General features: G+C 39.6%; 1 protein-coding gene across 1 annotated transcript in view; it reads right to left on the bottom strand.

Annotated features, from left to right (window-relative positions):
* Lrrc6 (leucine rich repeat containing 6) overlaps positions 1 to 21,561 on the bottom strand; it is an 89,429-nt gene that overhangs the window by 29,070 nt on the left and 38,798 nt on the right. Inside the window, exons 8-10 of the mRNA XM_028773291.1 lie at positions 19,149 to 19,214; positions 15,495 to 15,564; positions 14,715 to 14,810 (exon numbers count right to left, since the gene is read on the bottom strand). Of these exons, the coding sequence (XP_028629124.1) occupies positions 14,715 to 14,810; positions 15,495 to 15,564; positions 19,149 to 19,214 (232 nt within the window). The remainder of the gene's footprint in view (positions 1 to 14,714; positions 14,811 to 15,494; positions 15,565 to 19,148; positions 19,215 to 21,561) is intronic.

The following is a 21,561-nucleotide window of genomic DNA, read 5'->3' as shown; positions in this document are numbered from 1 at the left end:
GAAACCTTAGAAGGAGAAAACAGGAGGGAGGCAGAGAAAGAGGAATAGGCAGAACAATAGAATATTTTTCAGGAGCTCCTGAAATGGGGAAGAATGATGAACATCAGAGCCACATGACTCAGATGCCACTTCTGGTTGCCCAGGAAACTGGACCTTAGTGATAAAGGGACATGCACAACTAACAAGTAAGGATAGACACTGAGTTGTTTTGCAAGCATTGCCTTGGAAAATTGTTTCAAAGTGTTTAAGGCAGCTTTGAGCAACAGACAAGAACAATGTCCTGAGATTTAACTTTTCATCCATCCAATCGGCATCTAAGTACACATGGGCTGCTGCACCTATTGACAATGTACCTATTGACAATGGTATCCTTAATGTTAAATAACAATTTTAGTAAATAATCAGCCTGGAGTTCAAGCATACTTCAGTCTCACCCAGAGAAAACCCTAAGAATCAGGGTCGCAGGGTAGTAAACAGCAGGGACCTTTTTCATCATTTTGATAGTTTCTGGTTTCTTATAAGACATTTCAAGGTTGACTTTTTCATCCCATTTAATTAGCATCACTGTCAATGTCCTAATCATATCCTTTACACTTTCACTGTCCTCTAGCAAGCTCTCACTACTGTTGTTTGCACCTCTGGGGCTAGGGTCTCTTTCCTAAAACAGCTCAGGACTGCATGGACTATGATACCAGCATGTCTGAAGTCTTGGGAGCTTATCATACAACTCCCACCTTAATCCAGGTAGTAGTCATCAAGAGCTGGTAGATTTAAGCAGCCAGTTTACAGACACACTAGTCCCATTGCTTCTCAGGTAGAATTGTCCTGATGCATGTGTTTTGTATAACATACTATAATTTTCTACAAGTGTGGGACTATAGAATCCTGGGTATTTGGCCACGCCCCCAGAGCCCAGAGACTTGCCACAAAGTCTCCATGTCCCAAGTAGAGGGCGGGGGGATAAGTCTCTGCCTCAAGATTTCCCTGGCCCCGCCCTTCTCCCCCGCTTCTGATATATAAACAAACCCATTCCCACATTTTTCGAGAAAGCTCCACACCACTCAAACCTGCCGTCTCTTAATAAATCAACACATCTTAAATCTCCCCATGTCTCTTGAATTCTGGTTTCGTGTAAGTCAAGACTCGTGTGCGCCCCTGTCCGTGGGTCGCCCCCGCGGGACAGGGGGATGAGAAGTCTTCCTCTCCGCAGTCGGCCTTGTCCAGCGGGACTGAACAACATGCCCCGCCCTGGAACCGCCGCTCCCCCGCGGGCGGTGTCCGACATACAAGGGTTGTTGGCCTACTGTGGAATTGTCTACAGGTAGGTTCCTTCCCTTCTCTAATTCCTGACCAACATCCCTATTTATTCCTCAAATAAACTGCTATATTCAAGTATCTAATATTCAGCTCTTAAGAGAGTCAAAGTTTAAAATGTATTTAAAAGTCTATGGCCTACAATTTAATAACTACTTTGACCATGAAACTCTTGAGTGTCATCTCAAGGAAGAAAAACAAAAAATTGGCATGACCAGATTCAAAGCGCTCATTGGATTTCTAATGTATCTGTGAGTGTCTGGGTTACCTCTGTGTGATGGATACTCATTTGAGGTAGATTAATATTCTTCAACTTCCCATGAATCTATGTCCTGATAAACCCATTGGAAATTAACAGTTTACCCAGTTGAAAATGCACTTAGTTCATGACCTACTGAACATCATAGTTTCTGAGTGTAGTATAGAGAGTCTCAGTTGTTTGCCATTATGATTATGTAACTAATTGGGACCTATTATCATTGCATTGCAAGAGAATATCATTATGTGTGTGTGTGTGTGTGTGTGTGTGTGTGTGTGTGTGTAATTAAAGAATGATTTCAACTGAATACATATCCATTTCTCATCACTGTGAAATAGAAAAATGTAAGTTGAGTCATCACAAAAAACCATGTGTTTACTATCTGTCCATAATAATCCTTCTAGAGTAGATCTCCATTTGCAGGTAGCATTTATATAAGATTCCCTTTCTTCACATTCAAGACCCATCTGAGGACCATTTTAAGATACTACAATGACAGTCCACAAGACCTCCTGAGGAATAGCTTATTTCTTGCTTTGATTTGAAATTACAGTTCTTCAGAATAATAACTCAAGCTGGGAGGTCATTTATGAAAGAAACATTACTGACTAGATATGATTTTCAGAAGGTTTCTGTGTAATTAATAAATACAAAGTTTTTCTTCAGCCTTCCCTCTGGATCAGTGGACTTAAATTGTTTATTATATCCTTAGGTACTGATTCTATTAAGATTTTAACTTTCCTTACAATGATTGCTTCTCCTTTATATTCACTGGAAACTATCAGATGAAGGAGTTCTAGTGACTTTTAAAGTCACGAGATCATACATACACTGAATATAGAGAACAAAACCAGTTCCAGAACTAAATTGAACATTCCCACTTTCTGGCCTTTGTATGAGAAAGAAGCATCTAATTTATTCTGTCCAAATACATCCAGGGACCAGAATCATCTAGTGACATGGAGAAACATCCCATGAGAGTGACATAATGAAAATAAAAGAGAGAGATGTTTGATGAAAAAACAAACAAACAAATCTCTGCACAAATGTCAGATGGGCAGAGGGTGAGAGATGGTCAAGGAGATAATAGTGGAGATGATTGCAAAACTCAGAGGTTTCAGGGGAGGGGAGTTGGGAAGATGATGTATTACAGGAGTTAGTCTGAAAGAATGTGAGAAAAAAACAAGAAGAAATCAAGTGACAGCAATGATGGCATGAATGTGGGCAAAGAACCACCTTTGTTCACTGCTCCAGTGATTATGGAATTCAGTATGGTGGTTTTTCAAACGCTAAAAATAAAGCCATCATGTGGCCCATCTAAATCACTTCTGGGCATATACCCAAAGGACTCTATACCTTACTACAAAAATACTTGCTTACCCACATTCATTGTTGTTCTATCAATAACAGCTAAGAAATGTACTAAGTCTAGATGTCCATCAGTGGATGAATGAATGAATAATGAAAATGTGTTAGGTATACACAATGGAATTTTATTCAGCTATAAGTAAAGGTGAAATTTGAAGGCCAAAGGAGGGAACTATTTTTAAAAATCCACTGAGTGAGGTTATCTAGACCCAGAAAGTCAAATGCCATGTGTTCTTTGAGAATCCTTGCTTCAACTCTTTAGGTATGTTAAACCTGGAGCTCCTGTAGTAGCCAGGAAATCAGAAAGGGGCTATTGGATGATGATGCCTTAAGACATTGAAATTAGGTAGATGGACCAAGGATACTGGAGATAGAAGGGATTAATCAAGTATGAGGATTTGAGACAATATGGGGAGAAGAAGGTGTTTAACTAAAATAAAGGTTATATTTAAAAAGATACAGGGAAACCTATTATTTGTAGGTCAATTAATAGTGTAAATTGAAAAAAAAAGCTAGAAGAGTTATCTTGTTTGATTGATTGCACTACCCCTCAAAGCCATGGGTTATTAAACAGCCCCCTCCACATCATCAGATATGTTGTTTGTTTGAGTTATTTTTTATTGGTCATGGGATCCCTAGAGATCCTTAAAAATGTCATTCCTCTTGGTTATCCATCAGAATGAGGTAAGATTGTACTGCTGAGGACACCATACATCTTGGTCAAAATACAGAGAAGCCAAGCCAGAACTGAACTAAAACCTCCTTTCTTATTAGCTTTCATAACACCGATACTGGGGGAGAAAAGGTATCAGTGTTCTTAACAAGTGGTCCTATGAACTACAGTTGAAACCCAGGCAAGATGTGCCCACTGCTTCAATAGTTGTTCAACCATTAAGGCAGCAAACAACAGCTCTCTTATTGGAACTGAAGAACATTTTGCTGAAGGGAATTCATGTCAGGTTTGTAATCCTGGTAAACCTCATGTTTGTGGAGGCCATAGGCCCTAGAGGGGAACCAAATACCATCATTTAGCTAAATGGACATTGCATCAAAATATAATGGCTATTCTTGGGTTAATCAGAAATTGTCTCTTTAAGGTGAATGCTCATAATACAGAAGCTCTTGGCTGCTTAGTGTGCTGAGAATAAGGTACAATTGAATAATCAGCCCTAAACATTTATGCCATCCAGTCTACTGTCACAGAACTATCACAGAAGATGGAGCAAAAGGACTCAAGAGACAGCAGAAAGGGAGAAGGGCAGTAGGGTGCTATTTTCTAGGCATGACACAGACATTCAGTCATGAACTTAAGGCAGCTGAACTTTCATACAGTGGTAAGTCACAATACTGTACCTACCAATAACTAATGAAGGGTAGGGGAAGGGGCTTATGTAGCAACACCTTCCCGCTGTACTATTTGGCTACTAATGGATTCTGGGGCTATAAACTTCAGATTTATCCATACTGATGAGCCCAACAGGCTCCACAGGATAGTTCCATATGTGTGGTCACAAGACAAGAAGGTCCTAGTTAATTATGTCTATTGGGGTCACAAAACAAAAGAAGAGGGAAATAAAAATTATAAATGGAGGATTGTTGATAAGGTTGGGTAGTTAAGAGAGGATAGAATATAAGAGTAATCAGAAGACATTATAAATATGCATGGAATTGTAAAATAATTTTCTAATTTCATTTCTATTGCTGTGATAAAATGCTAGGGCAAAAAGCAACATAAATGAGGTTTATTTGGCTTGCAATTTTAATTTATTTTCTATAATTTCAAGTAAGTCAAGGCAGGAATACAAGAAGCTAGTCACCTCACATTCCAGTCAAGGTAAGACAGACTATGTCTTTGCTTGCTCGATTACTCTCAACTAGGTTTCTTCTTGCTTATATTGTTCAGTACTTCTGCCTAGGGAATGATGCTGTCGACAGTAGGCTGGATTATCTTTTATCAATTAACAATCAAGATAGCCCCTGACAGACATGCTCATGGGCCAACCTGATTTACATAGTTCTCCAATAAGGCTCTCTTTCCGAGTGATTTTTCAGTTGTGTCAAGTTGACATTTAGAATGAACTGGCACAGAGAACACATTCAATTAATGAAAATACAGTATATAAAGAAAAGATGTTCATTTTAACAGTCTTATAATAAATCAGATCTGGGCAATAAACATAGAGGAGGGTGTTTTTCATTGTTCTTTCTTTTTGTTTTTAGAAAGGAAGCATTTCCAGGATATTTTTTTATTATAAGATCCAGATAAACAAATCAGTACCGAGAAATAGAATTGCAAAAGAGATGGGAAAAATCACTCTTTGAAATGTGAGTGGAAATAGGATCTTGTGCCCTTTGGAGGAAAGGAGTTGAAAAGACAACCAGAAAGAGGAATTAGAAGTGCTGATGTAGGTGGAGATAACCTTTCCATGTTTCTTTTTTTCAGGCATGGAAGCTTCTGGAATGAGTTCAAAATGAGAAATATAAAAGCAGGACTGTGGATGTAATAGACAAACCTGGGGAGAGGGCTAGGGGCACTCCAGGTCCACATAACAGTCAGAGTGAGCATCAAATATACATAACTTACATATTTGAGTGGAAAACATGTCTGACTAATATAGAGGAAACTTGTCTGGGTTTTACATAATTATGGTCTGTTCTGTTGGCTTTAATATGTGACCTTCATCTCCTGTGTCTGGTGCAAACAGAACCAAACAACATGTTCTCCAGCCAACATGGAAAGGCAGTCTGCTGTTCAGTTCCAACAGCAACTTCCTTCATCTCAGTTAATTATTCTGAAAGAAATCCCAAAGGAAATCATGAAGCATGGAGGGTTCCTGTAACTTGTCAATCGAGAATCTAGACGGGAGATTAGCTAATGAATCAGTTCAACCTGATTCACACAAGCAAGCCCTCTCAGTGCATGCAAAACTTCAGTTAAGTCGTATTAAGCCAGACCGTGGTAAGATCACATACCCAATGTCCCCAGGAAAAATATTAAAGAGACTATCATATACATATTACTGGGTTTAGTGACACATCCAAAGAACAGGCTGAAGGACAAACATAAGTTCTTAGGTAATGTGAAGAATAGCCTCATTCCAAATATATATTAAAATTATATATCTGTAAACAAACTTACAAATGTGCAGTTACAACAGAGGAGCATGTTACTGTATTTCAGGTTTTAGTAATGTAAATATACCTATTTGTTCCTGTAAAATCTACAAACTCAGCTTAGTCTCAAAAATTGTCATGGCTTAGATATCATCCCTATCAAAGCATATTGTCCACTGTAATGATAGGGAAAGTAGGAAGGCCTTTAAGAGGTGGGCTTTCTGGGAAGTGACTGGGGAAGACCCTCTGTGAAGGGATCATGCAAGTCTCATTTGTTCCCAAGGGTAGTAGTCTGTTATAAATGGGCAGACCAGAAACCTCTTCGCTTTATTGCTGATTCTTAACACATGGTACTGTGTGTATCTCTCTTTGTCTCCAATCCCATGAACCTCCACACCACTTCATGTATGATGTTGGGATCTAGCCAGGGGATCCTTGTCAGATTTTTGCATTACACTATATGTTCTTCTAGAATTATAGTTATGAGTCAAACTTACCTGTCACTAGGAATTCTATTATAGTTGCAGGGAAGTGACTAAGATAATGTGGGAGTTTGAATAGGGTATGGTTCCCATAGATCCGTGTATTTGAATGCTTAGGCATAGAGAGTAGCACTGTTAGGAAGCATAGTCTTCTTGGAGTAGGTGTAGCCTTGTTAGAGGAAGTGTGTCACTGTGAGGATGTGCTTTGAGGTCTCTTATGTTCAAGCTATATCTAGTGTAGCACAAAGTCTTCTCCTGCTGCCTTCAGATCAAGATGTAGAACTTTTGGCTCCATCAGCACTATGCCTGCCTGCAAGATGCCATGCTTCCTACCATGATGAATAATGGACCAAACCTCTGAAAATGTAAGCCAGCTACAATCAAATGTTTGCCTTTATAAGAGTTGCTATAATCATCATGTCTCTTCACAGCAGTAAAGCCCTAACTAAAACAGATAATGATTACAAAACAATATGAACGGATATTTCAGTACAATATTAAGAGTAACAAACAATATTAATTAAAATTATGTATGTCTTAATACAAATATGCATTATACCCTAAACACTGCTCAATTGCTTTGGTTTTTATCAATGTAACTCATACATCATGCTTACAACTTTTTGAGGCCTGAACTATTATGGTCACTTTATAAATGACGCATTAGAGGCATAGAAGAGTGGATTTGCCAGATGCCAAGTGAAAGAAACAAGATTTGACTCCAGTTCTCTAGCTCCATAGCCTGTGCCTTTAACCACTGCATTCCATTTTGACTACATGGACAGCAACAGAAATTACAGTAGGCTTGCTTTGGAGGCAGAATCTGATAGGCTTATTCTAAACATAATCTGAATAATACAAATGGAAAGACTGTGAAATAGCTGGAGATATTTGATTTCTGACCAGGCTTTTTAGGTCACAGTGACAATACAGTCTGGAAAAGATGAAACCCTTTGTTCTCTAGAGGCTTCTATTCTTGCTGAGGAAAAGCAACAGAGAATTCAACTTCTGGGCTATAAAATCTATCAGGAAAAAGACAGCAGAGCGAGATACAAAGAATGGATATAAAGGGGATCAGGAGCCACTTCCTTGATCAAAAGATGTTTGAGAAGAAACCTGAAGGGCAGGGCAACTTTTGAGACTAGCTGAGGTAGCAAAGCCCAGGCCCACTCCCAAAAGGATATTTGTCATAGCTGTGAAAAAGTAAGGAATCTGATGATGTCAGAAGATGTGAGGGAGAATGGTAGAAAATTCAGTGCAGGAAGGGATATGGGAAGAGAGAGATAGCAGGGAACTTGATTTTTAACTCTGAGTGAAGTAGGAAACCTGACATGGTCTGGTCCACATTTAGTATAAAGTGGTCATTCAGGCTGCTGTGCTGAAAACGAATCTCCACGTCTTCCATGGAAGAAGAGTTAACTCTTTTGGACAGATGACATCATCAGTCTTGACTAGATATATCCAATGAAATAAAAGCATGAACCCTGATGACTGAGATTCTTTATCCATTACTCTCAAAGCAAAGGCTGATGAACAAAGAATTCTGGAAGCCAGGAAGAAATCTCACCAAGACCTGGACATGCCACAGAAGCCTGAGAAATGAATTTCCCACTCTATTGTCCACTGCCTGATGTTTTATGAACAGCCAGAGGGTCTCATCACCTACAACTTCATGAGCCACTTCTAACTAAATGACAGCCCTTGATTACAGGAGGTATTGTAGAGCATAGCATGCTGGAGATATGGTGCTCATAACAAAAGATACAAAGATGGAGAACAGAGACAGGAGTCTGGCAGCGTGCACAGGGTTGTAACCTGAACATCTGTAATCCAGAGTAGCTTACATAAGTAGTACAGACTGTGTAGCTGGTGTGGGACATTTCCAGATGGCTCTGACAGCCAAGCCAGGATGAAGAAGCTGAGCTGGGGGCTGGGGGCTGGGGGCTGGGGGCTGGGGGCTGGGGGCTGGGGGCTGGAAGCTGGGAGCTGGGAGGAGCTGGGAGGAGCTGGGCGGAGCTGGGTGGAGCTGGGAGGAGCTGGGAGCTGGGAGCTGGGAGCTTCCATTGATGTTAGCAATAGAAAATTTAGCCTTGACTTATGTGATGGGACCAGACTTAAACTCATGCAATGTATCTACTGGTCAGCACTCTGTACAGATCTGGGATTCTTTGAATATGAGAAGAGAAAAATATCATTTTGACATCATGAAAAAAATGTTGAAATGTAGTGTCTAATACATAGTTGGCCAAGCCTGACAGCACAGTTCCACATTGCAGCAACTCAGGAGGCTGAGGCATCAGGACTACAAGTTCAAAGCTTTTCTGAGCTACACAGTGAGTTCAAGGACAGACAAGGAAACTTAGTGAAACTCTGTCTCAGTGTAAAAAAGGAGAAAAAGGAGTTGGGATGTGTGATTCAATGGGGGAACAATTGCCTAGCATGTACATACCAAGCCCTGCGTTCAATTCCTACATTCTGAAAAAAATATCATCGCGTTGTGGACTCAATGAAAATTTTGTGTCCTGGGAAAAATGGACACAAATCTTATCACCAAATTCTCACAATCCATGTTATTGTCATTGACAATCCAGGCCCAATCAAGCAAGTCAGCCTTCCATGGCGTTCTCTACAAAGATACGACAGACAGACTTACTGATATCAACTCATGATAAACACACAATTTCACTCAGACTATCTAAGTAGTATAAGCTATTAAAGACTTTGCTAAGTATTCCTGGGAATCCTAGTTTGCTTAACATGCTGATAATACTGTTCTATAAATAAATTGAAATGCTGTCTCTGACTGAATTGATTTTTTTTTTTTTTAGTTTTTAGGTGAGCAATGTATTTTTGTTAACTATGCAAACCTCTTTGAGTCAGAATTTCCTGTTACTTGAAGCCCAGAGCATCTTAATAGTATGGTTTCCTTTTATCAATGAATTGTATGTAGTGTACATAGTGAAGGCTTATTTGACCTTACAGCACACAGAAGACAGAGAGAAGGTCAACGCAGTAAAATGAGCTCACCTCAGAGTTACCCTTTGTGGCAAGAGCAACTACAGCCTGCTCATATAGTGCAGATCTCATACGCAAATTTCCTAACGCTAGTTCCTGTGTTGTACATTGGCTCTCTAGACTTTATCACCGCAGACCTTCCTATTCCTCCTCATCCCCTTTATCACCATCATTTTGTTTTCTAGCTCTCTGTATTTGATTCTCAGAAACATTCTACATAGAAATAAGCTTGCATGTGTTCTTTCTGTGCCTGGCTTGTCTCACTTAGCATAATGTCTTCCAGGCTCATCTACCCCTTGCCAAATGTGCATATACCTGTGTATGACAATACAATAGATATGATAGAGATCTATATGAATTGAATCAATTTGCTCATGGATATATACTGAGGTTTACTCTTACAATATGTTTTAATATTCCAAGGGTTTTCCTTAGTAATTATAATACAGGTCCGACTCATGCAACTACTGGGTAAGCCAGCAAATTCAGACCCAGGACATAACTCTCTGGATTCAAGGTCACTACTTTAAATGTTTTAGTGAGAAGGAACATTATGAAGGTGTTAGCTTTTAGTAGCATTCACTTTAATCATAACTTAAATGAAGTTAGTTCTATTTATTAGCATTTGATGATTTTTAGAAAAAAAATAATTGTTGTCAAGTTTATGTGCTTAAGAATGAAAAAGGACTAACTTTAGGCAAGAGGTTGGTTATTCTCAGAAGTCTGATTTCAGTGCCTTCTCTTAGCAGTGATAGAAGATGGCTTATCTACATGTGAATGCCTTTCAGATAATTTTTAAGAAACAATCCTTCAAAGAAAACATTATCTAACTTTACTACTGAAGACAAACAAGAACCAGCTCTACGTGGTCTACCTGCCTCATCTCACCTCCATTCTTCTTTTAATAAGCCATTTGTTGTGACTTTTATGTTTTAACATGCAACATTTAGGCACCTATGAAAACAAGAAGAAATCCTAGTTTTCAGGAGGCAAGAATAAAAAGATCCTAAGTTTCAGTCTCATTGGGTTATAGAAATAAGACTTACCCCAAAAACAACAATGATAACAACAACCACTACCACAAAAGGCAGTGCAAGCATGAGGAAGTGTTTATTTAAAACACTCGTAAACAGTGACAACAGAGACTTTTTGGTTCCATCGCCTGCCACCCTAAACAAGGTACTTAGTCATGTCTCTAGCTTTCCCTTTAAGAATGACAGTTATAATTTCATCTTCCCCTTGTCAGTTACACTGGAAGTTTCCAAATAAATGAGTGGGAACTGGGGGTGAAGGGGGTTGATGCTCATGGTATCACACAAATGCCTGTAATGAGTATGGAGGTAATTATGTGTTCTTTCAGATTTCCCTGTAGATATGTTCTAGTTAATATAGGCACACGCCTTTAATTTGCTACAGCCACCAAGAACAACATGATCCTCAAGTACTGTTTGTTATTCTCTTGCATGACAACAAATTTTACTTTTTATTTTTTCCCTCAGAATAAAAATACATAATTGATGACCTTTGGTCAATCTGTTGGGGGAATTGGCTATAAAAATTAAAGGACTATTCAATCACTGTGGAAGCCTTATGGGTTAATCAAATTTATATACTTCCTTGCAGACACCCACTCCCCATTATCATTTCTTTCCCTGGCAAAGGAAACGTGTTGCTGGTTTATCTATTATTCTTCTGGAAACCTAAGGGGTACTGAAGATGGTAACTCTACACCCTAGCTCAAAGGATAAGGTCTAATGGGAGAGGTCAATAAAATGGCATCATCCCTTTAACCACATTGGTTTCATCTTTCAGATTGAGGCTAATCAAAACTAGATGGCTCTTCATTTAATTGGACTACTTATTCTGAAGAGGCTTTGTTCTCTCCCTGCATCTTTGATTTCTGCTCATTTCTATTTCATTCATTCGAGGTGGGGGTAGAGTAAGCAAGAAGTGTGATACTTGTTACTTCCTGTGCTCATCTGATAAGAGAAGTTTAATTGAAAGTAACCAGACATTTGAGAAGGACCCTGACTCAGCCTCTCTACTCTTCTATTTTCCTCTAAAAGACAAATTGTTTCTTCATGGTTAAAGTAAGTTTTGGAGTGAAATTCTACAAACAGCAACAGAAAACACTTTAGTTCACTCAGATTGTAATAAAGAATCTGGATACTTCACAGTGACAAGTAAAATTTTAAAGTCAGACTCCTTTAAATTTTTTTTCAGAGCTCTCACCTGTGTTAAGCCTATCACAGTATCAAGCTCTGTCCCAGATGTTCAACTTCAAGATCAAAGGAAAATTGCACAAAATCCAAAAGTAAGCAGAGACAATCCTTCCATTCTTTAGAAGTTGTAAATGCCAGAACTTTAATCTACCAGGGAAGCACAGACTGTATTTTTATCTTCAATTTCCAGTCAACATTCAAGGAGTCATTTATAAACTATCTATATGCTCAAAGCTCTCCCTTGACTCTTCATCCCTGGATAGTCCCTAGCTTGTTACTTGATTCCCATTTTGAGCAACATTTCCAAAATCAGTTGTCTGAAGTTTCTGCCATGCTTCTGATTCTTACAGTTTTCTCCCTCCCACTGAGATGACTGTCACCATGGTGGCCTCTATTTTGACAAGTCCAGTGAACCCGTATGTGTCCTCCTCAGGCTCAGCTTCCTTCTTGAAAAGGTTTATCCTGTAGACTTTCCTGGTACTTTGGACATTTGTCAGTATTCCCAATTCCCTGATTATTTATATAATGCTGCATGCTGGCTCTTTCCTCAACTTCAAAATGCAGCTTTGTCCCCACTGCTCCACCCTAAACTCTTTCCTGCTCCATCTGTACCCCGATAGAAACATTTTCAGCAACCCCATTTCCTATCTACCATCTCTTTCTTCATTATTTCCAACTTCTAACCAGTTGTTTCCACTGAGCTCAAGACTGATGGATGTGAATGCCTACCTGAGATATCAGCTAGATGTCCTGTGGCATTTGTTATTTAAATCACTATGTGAACCTATGACCCACTTTCCTCGAATCCCTCTAGAGACCTTGCCAACTGAGATGACACCAGAATATACCTGTTAGTTAAAGCATCCGTGACTTTCCTGAATCATTTTGGCATTCCCCTCAAAATATAATCTCAACTTGGTGACTCATCACCTGTCTGGCAGCTCCCAACATTGTTCCCTCACTGCAAAGATTTCTCACTTCACTATTTTTGAGTCATTTTTTTTACCTTTTGGTTCTTAATCCTCACAGAAGGTAGAATTTCCTCTTTCAATCAGGTTAGGAGACTGAAAAGATGGCTTAGGAATAAATAGAGTGTACCGCTCCGGCAAAGGACTTGATTTCAGTTTTCAGAATCCATGTATGGAGGCTCACAGTTACTTGTAACTTCAGCTCAAAGACATCTGACTCCCTCTTCGGGCCATTTTGGGCTCTGCACATAAGCGCGCGCGCACACACACACACACACACACACATACACACACACACGTGCACACTCGAACACACGTTAAACCATTATCAACATGACAGAGATCATGGAGTCACACTGACAGGCATGGCATTGAAGAAGTAGCTGAGACCTACTTTCTGACTTCCAGACAGAAAGAGAGTGAAGGAGAGAGAGAGAGAGAGAGAGAGAGAGAGAGAGAGAGAGAGAGAGAGAGAGAGAGAGAGACCTGATATAAGTTTTTGAAACTTCAAAGCCCACTCTGTAGTTACATACTTCCTCCAACAAAACTACCTCTACTCCAACAAGACCACACTCCTAATCCTTTTAATCCTTTCCAACAATCACACTCCCTGGTGACCAAGCATTCAAATAAATGAATCTGTGGGGGCCATTCTTATTCAAACCACCACAAATGTCATGTTTCTATGGTGCCTTTCTTGATCCTTCCATCTAAAAGGACTAGTCACATGCCTTCAGTCAAACCTCTTAATCTTATTTTCTCACATATCTTCAGCACAGGGCTGAGCTCAATCTAAAATAATCTTGTTTGTTTGTTTAAATGTTTTTGTTCTCTTAGTTTATTCAGTACCTGGCGCAGTATCTGGTTGGATGCTAGTATGTACTCATCATGTTGAAGAATAAAATCAAGATGGAAATGTTATTCAACCTGGATTTATCAAGGAGCTGCCTCTGGTTTTTCAAATGTATCCACAATAAGAAATAACATCAAGAGTGATGCTTCAGTCTGAGGTCACCAATGTATTCTTTTCTGTATGCCTTCTGGTCTTCTACTTTCTGAATTTGTCCTCTGCTGCAGACACAGAGACTCACTTTCCAGTCTCATACGGTCTTCTTTATTTGTTCTGTTTTCCATGAACCACAGTCAATTGTCCTTTCAAAATTGGTCACTCACCTCTTCTCTATCAAACTATTCGTGTTACCCAACTATTTCTACCACATGTTTCCATGATTTCTTCTCAGACTGTGGCAAAGTTATATACTTATAACCATGTCTCCCCATTAAAATCAGGAAAAATCTAAAGTTTCATATTCATCTTCAAGCCAGCAGCTGATAGTAGGGAGATATTCAATAAATATACTGAACTGAATCAACATGACCCAATACCATATGAAAATACAAAGAGTGAATCAACTGTTTTCTTCCAAATGAATAAAATTTAAGGAAAATTAATATGTATATTGAATTATAAAGATTATATTATTAATATCATGGAATGCTATCAATATTGTGAGTTATGTTCATATTTATAAGTCTTAAAAATCATAAAATCTAGAACTCTAGAGGTGTTGGTAACTTTCCAAAAGTTACAAAACTATTAAGCTGAATGCTTAGAAATCTTTAGAACACCCAGGCCAGCTAGACTTCCAGGCAGCACACAGAATGATCAGGATCAGTCTCACTTAGAAGAACCTTGTATTCTATCTCTCCATGTGCTATCTAGATTCTGGTCTGCAGAGCTGGTCAAGTTTAGATGGGTGAGTCACCTTGGGCCCCAGTCATATTCCAGTGTTCCTTCTCAGCAGTTTCTTCTCAGGATCCTTTTTCCTTGTACGTGAGCAGTTGTGAGAGTATTTCTGCTACTCTCAAGTAATGTCATCCTGATCGGAAGTTGCTGTTAACCACAACAAGTCACACTCTTTCAGAAACCAATACACTCAGATGTGAAGTTCGTCCAAATGCCATTTCCTACCTTGGGCATGCAGATCAGCAAATGTCCTGTTGTCTGAGACCTTTTAGCAGAGCTGCTGTCAGGCTGGACCTCTGTAGAAAGGGCAAGCTGAAATGGCTGGAAATGAGAAGGAAGTGTAGGGAACAGGGGCATATTACAAAAGCCCACCTCAAAGGCTGTTTTTGTTACAAATTCATAACACACGTGTTAAATTAAGAAAACTGTTTAGACTCATTAAAATACATTCTAAAACTACTCTTTATATACATGAACTGTGTTAGCTGGTTTTATGTACAATCTAAAAAGTATTCACCAGCCACAATCTATGAAGTGTTCATTTGTCCATCTAGGGTGGAAAGATCATTTACGTATAAAGCATCAGTATAGTTCCATTTTAATGTCTCTCTGGGCTAACCCAAATGCAGGCTCGGAATCAGGGAAAAAAATCCTTTTTTAAAAATGATAAAATCAGAGTTGCCATGAGTGACCATTTAGAATAGTCATTCACTTGAACTTTGCAGCTATGGCATGAACTTTAAAAAAAAAATGGCAACACAGGAGGTGCAGGTTTAAGGCACTCATGTTCCTGAGATACTGGAGGTAGCAGCCATGTCTACTGCATACCATCTTGTGGTATGAAGAACATATCCAACAAACAGTGAATTGTCTGAGTTTCTAGCTTTTCCAGTTAGGTTTTCTTTCTCTCTCTCTCTCTCTCTCTCTTTTTTTTTTACACAGGGACCACATGGCTTAGGTCAAGACTTATCTTTTAAAATGGTGATATCCCACAGTTATGCTTACCTTTCCTTTGACCATTACTCGAACATAAGTTGGCTGCACATCCACCTCAATTAAAGAAGTATCCATGTACCTTCAAAATCAAGCATATCACATCTTGTAATTGTGCAAAAAAAAAAAACCATTCAGCTCAAAAAAGTAAAAACATGAAAGCATGATTATAAGACCAATTTAGATGAAGAAAGTTTTAAATGTCCACACTAAACTGTCTCTAAAATACTAGCCTTAAATATCCCTAGTCCAAAGGAAATTCAATATATCAGCAATTTCATTTTTAGACATATGAGTATACTTGGCATTGATTGCCCCTAGCCCAAAAATATATTAGGTCTGAAATGCCAGAGGTTTGCAAAAGAAAAAAATGGCTTGTCATGTTCTTCCATGAATATTTTATTTTAAGCCCCCAGGATTTCAGCAGCAAGGAATGCTGAATCCACCACACTCTGGGCCAACAGCCACTGGCTCTGCTTTTTTGGATGCCTCTGATGCCCTGCAGCTGTTGCACAGCTGCACTGGACCAATGCTGCTAGAAGGGCAGTTCCTTTGTAGAAACAGTATGTAGAATACCCACAGTCCCAGAAGAGACAAGCTACTGAACAGGGACGGCAGCCACCCAAGGCCCTCCAGATTTCACACATTAAAACAAGTTTTGCCAAGTAACTACATCCTAAAAACTGATTTTGAATGTAAGAAAATGGGACAATGATTCAAATATCTCAACTTTTAAGACAGGGAGAGTCATCCAGGGTGCTGGTGGGCTTTAGGGTCAGAGAGGCTTCTGAGAAATTCACTCCATAGATTCCTGCTTCAAGCCAGTAGAGCACATTTCTGAATTCCTCTCAGCCTGTTTGTTCCTCTGAACAATGAAGAACACCCTGCCCTCTGAAATGCTGTGAAAGCACATGAATTGTGTCCCTTAGACTGCTCATGTTAATCAAGAATTACAAGGCATGTGAGTTGTGTTCCTTAGACTGTTCATGTTAATCAAGAATTCCATCATTAACTTTTAAATCATAATATTAACAAGAGGACAGTCCTCCACCATGCTCAAGTTTCTCATGTATTTATCTGCTTCTGCATTCAAGATCTTCCTCTGTCTGTTTTTTTTTCCTACCAGTTCTTTATAGAGCAAACTACTTCTCATCTCCCTGTTTCCATTGCTCAGGTTAGCAAATTTCACTGGCCATCCCATGCTGTCAACCACCAGCCCCACACTGGCATTCTATATCCCTGAGCTCTCTTTCTAGCTTGTTTTCCTGCACATAGCCTTTCTCCCTCTGTGGTTACTCACGAGGAGGAGTCTGACTGCTTAGTGCCTGTGTCCCCTGACAGGGCAATAGATAAACAAGAGCCATGGGTATCTGGAATATGTGGGTGACAGTCTCCTCATGCCTGTTGCAGAGGAGACATTCCGTAAGTGTTTTTGAAGAAAGACTGGATAATCCATGATGCATGGGTTGAACTTCATCTATAATCTCATGTGCTGACACAGATAGCAAGGGATTTTAATGCAATTAAAACTTCAGAAATAACCTAAATAATATGAGACAAACTGAAAAGGGTGGAACTATGAATACTTACCCCTCCCCGCCTCCAAAAAAAAAAAAAAGAAAGAAAGAAAAAGAAAACAGAAATGGAGGCTGGAGAGCTATAAGAACAGAGGAGATGAAACCAGTGAGGGAAAGATGAAGTTTCCTTCAAAGGCAGGATGGGTCAAGCCGTGAGTAGGCAGAGAATGGAGTAGGCAGTGGGCAAGAGCATAGTATGAAAAAGAGGACAGCATCTAAGATTAACTACCACTCAGCACAGCCAAAGTAGAAGGAACACAAACACCCATAAATTAAAAAAAATAAACAGTATGTACAATAACCACACCATGGAATATTATATAGCCAGAAAAAAATGGAATTCTAACATGTGGGGGAGTAATAAACCATGAAGTCATTATGGTAAGTGAAAATAGTCAGAGTATATGACTCCATCTATATAAAAGTTCTATTGGGTGCTCATTTAAGGATACAGATCTTACATTAGTGATGACCAGGAGGAGGGAAAAATGAAGACTGCTTGGTGGCTATGGGGTTGAGGTGACACTGTCAAATGGTTAAACAGCACTGTGAATTTACCAAGTGCAACTGAATTGTATACTCCAAAATGTCTTGGCATAATATATTTTATGTTATGTGTATTTTTTTTCCACAATTAAAAAAGTAAAGTTGGAAGGAGACCTGAGCAATTGTGTTCTGGCTTCTCCAGTTACTGTTTATGTTGACAGGAGTCACTCTCTGAAAATATGCCTTTTAGATCATTATAGAATAAGTGTCTCGCTCACCTTCCATGGCTACTGCAAAATCAAATGTAACACAGAGCACATAAGTAGCCATTAACAACACACTGGCCTTTACAAGGGCATGCTTGGACGTGTTCATGAGCTCCATTGTTGCCATTCATTCACTGCATCTGTGGTCCTCCTAATAGGCATGGGCTACTATTTGAGGTACTGGGAAGCTACAGCCCAACGAACACTGATGCTGGAATTTTAAAACACAGGAAATCTAGACTTTGTCAGAAAGCAAGTGAAGGACAAGGAGTGATGGAAGTTCTGAGTAGAGGCAGGCTCTGTCCTTCTCAGACAGTGGGCAGGGTCCTCTCTCATAAGGTGACATCTTCTCAGAGGCTGAAGGATAGAGACATTGACATGACAATGACACAGGCACAAGAAAGTGGGTATGAATGGAATGGGCCACACAATGATCAGAAGTCACCAGGGCAGTGGGGGCAATTCTAACACTGTCAAGCAATAAGGTAGAATGACCTGGACACTTTGAGATTCATGTTACAGGAAGGGTAAGTGATAATACAGGCAGAGTGTTAAGGGTCAAAACCCAGGACCTTTAGAAGAGAGTAATAATGCTCTGTCATGACCTTGAGGGGTAAACATGTCACCTTACCATGTGGTCATACCTGTCTGTTGGAATAAAGTACAACTGAGAACCAGCCATAATGTGGGGATCTCAGAGTAGAGAATCCAGATCAAGGGCTCTACAATGGAATGAGGCAGAGAAGACTCACCCACCACCAAAGCTCATTCTTATGCCACAGTATTTTGTAAAACAAAGATGGCTGTCAGAGCAACAGTCATGAAGCAAAGGAATCCTGGGGTATGAGGATCAGAAAGCAGCACAGCTCTGAGAATCATTTCAACCCCTTCTGTATGGTTTGAGAGATCATAGCCATGGGACTATGGGGTTATTGATTCACCTTCCCCTTTCATCTTTGTGTGTTTAACATTACAGTGAAGGACGTAGAGATGGTTCAGTGGCTAAGAGTGCTTATTGCTCTTGCAAGAGGACCTAGGTTCAGGTTTTAAGTACAATGGCTCTTGACCAACTGTGACACCGGCTCCAGAGACTCTACTGCCCTCTTTTGACCTCTGTAGGCACTAGGCATGTACATGGTATACATACATTTGTATAGGCAAGCATTTATGCATATAAAATAAAAAAGAAATATATTTTAAAAATTACATTTAGCACTATATTTCTTCAAAAGAGCAAACCAAGTTCCACTTCTGTGCTACAGAACTCAGGGGGTTGCTACTTAGAAAAAGATCTGATGGGAGGACTATGAGATGAATGTATAATAAAAATGCTTTACCTGTAGACAGCCAGGTCCAGGATGATTTGATTGTGTTTCTCGTCATCTTTCAAAGAGAAATCAAGTCTAAAAAGGAGTTATTTAGGGTCAGTGTCAGGGGCCAGAGGGGGAGAAGGGTGGCTTTAGTACATTGTGAAGATAACCCCATCATATAATCAAAGTAAAAGACAGCAGGTATATAAAAATCCCCAATGACAAACTTATTTTTACTAATCAGACAATAAGACATCTATACTAATTTAATTTTTAAAAAAGAAGCCCAGGAAGCCTATCAATAACTTTACTCTTTCTGACTTTGTTGACATGGTTTCAAGGAAGCTCCAAAGCCCTCACTTTGGTGCAGAGATGGAGACACCTGGTGGTGAAGTGCTCTCTTCCATTTCATTTGCTAGAACCCAGCATGGGTTTTTTCTGGGGACACAAATGCTGCCTCTGTGTGCTGTGCTTCCAAAGTACCATCCTCAACTCCCAGCATCCTTCCTTCCTTTTCTCCTTACCACATTTTCCCCATCTCCTTTCCTATTGCCATCCCTCCAGACCAGGGAAAAGCTGAGACACAGCCAGTAATCTATTACATCTATTTTATAAAGAAACAGAGGTTCACAGAAGAGAAGAGGCACAGGTACTCAGATAGCCAAGAGGCAAAGCCCTTTACCCTTCAGCTCTATCCCCAGGCTGAGCCCTAAATGTAACTGCCTCACTGCCAGAATATTCCACAGAATTACTTGGTTAGTTTCATTTTGAGCAACTAACCTATTAAACTGTAATCTGTATAATCCAATATTAAATGATATATACTAAATTGTTTGGAAAATACAAATTAACCTCTATATTTGGCTTTCACTATAGGCCTACTGCAGCAGGGACTCTTACTGATCTCAACAATCTAGCCATACAGGGCTTCTACAGGGTCTCAAACAAGCCATGCACTCCTTATCTCTTGGGATCCCTCTATGTGCCATCCTGTCTGCCTCGACTGTTTATCACACGATTCTATCGTTCCTTAATTTGAACTCTCTTTCTATGTAACTTAAAACTAGTTTTAGAGGTTTGTTCTGGGTCAAAGATCACCATTTAGGTCCCTACTATTTTTTCTTTGTCTCTAGTAATAGAATCCCATGAAGTACTTAGTTATATCAAATAAAAACACCATTTCCCATCCTCCCTTGCACCAAGATTAGGAGATATGAAGGACGATGTTATAGGCACTTTCCAGGAGTTTCTTTTAAAAAACAACATGTGTGCCTTTCCCCAACTGACTTCTTTATTCAGTTAAGAATAACAGAGCATGCCAAAACCATGAATCACAGAGACTCTTATCAAGGCATTGTAACTGTCTAGGTAAAAGGCAGCACAGATCCACCCTAAGATAGAAATGGAGGAGTTGATGAATAGTTGGACACTGGTAATATTGAAGTTAAAGTATATGGAGATCACTGATAAAAGCCAGGGAGAGGAGAATTGGGAATCAAAGGATTTGGGTTTTAGTGCCAATGGGTAGATGGTTGTTACTGAGATGGAGACAGTGAGAGGTAAGTATGTTGGGAGGGGATGGAGAGGAGAAGGTAGGGAGATGGAAAGCAGTTGTTCCTTTTCAATCATATATGTCAACAAACTAATGCCACCTAGCTAATTGAATATAGAAGTCTTGAACTCAGGGAAGAAGCACAATCTTGTTATGAGTAATGTGAACACTGTAGTCAAAGCTAGAGGGTTTAATTCTAGTATTTATATTTGCCACATTTAAATTTTTTATCTTCTTTTTCCTCCCCCTAAGTCCTTCCAGATCCTCCCCTCCTTGTCTATCCAACTTTGTGCTCTCCCCCCCTCAAAACAAAACAGAAAAAAAAAACATCATAGTAACAGCAATAAAAGTATGGAGTCTATTTTGTGTTGGTTAAATATTTCTGAGCACAGGGCCTGTCCTGGGATGTGGTTGACATACCCTGGGCCACTCCATTGAAGAAAACTGATTTTCCTTCTCCTAGCAGGTATCAACTGCAAATAGCTGTTTGATTAGAGGTGGAAGACGTTGTACCCACTTTCCTTCTCTGTGCTTAGAAAAGCCATAGGATTTGATGACATCCTGGTCCAGAAGACATGGCAAAATAAGGACAGCCGAGAAACTAAAGCTCATAGGAGGCAAGGCAGAACATCTGGCCAAGCATAATAGCCAGAGGAAGAGCCTGCTTTAACAGGGAGGGGACTCTCTACTCCACCCAAGCTCCCAAGGTAGAATAAGCTGAGGCCTGGCTATGAATGATCACTGTGCAAATGATGGGACTAAGGAATTTTTTGGATAATGCAATATTCAGAAGTGGCTTCAAAATGAAATATGAAGTAAAATGTCAAAGAGTGAGTACTGACAAGACTGCTAAGAAATTTGGCTGCAGCTTTAGGCAGAGAAGTAGAA

Source organism: Grammomys surdaster, unplaced genomic scaffold, assembly GCF_004785775.1.
Source record: "Grammomys surdaster isolate TR1022 unplaced genomic scaffold, NIH_TR_1.0 224, whole genome shotgun sequence".
NCBI classification, from domain to species: domain Eukaryota; kingdom Metazoa; phylum Chordata; class Mammalia; order Rodentia; family Muridae; genus Grammomys; species Grammomys surdaster.
This window is presented reverse-complemented; position numbering and strand designations above follow the sequence as displayed.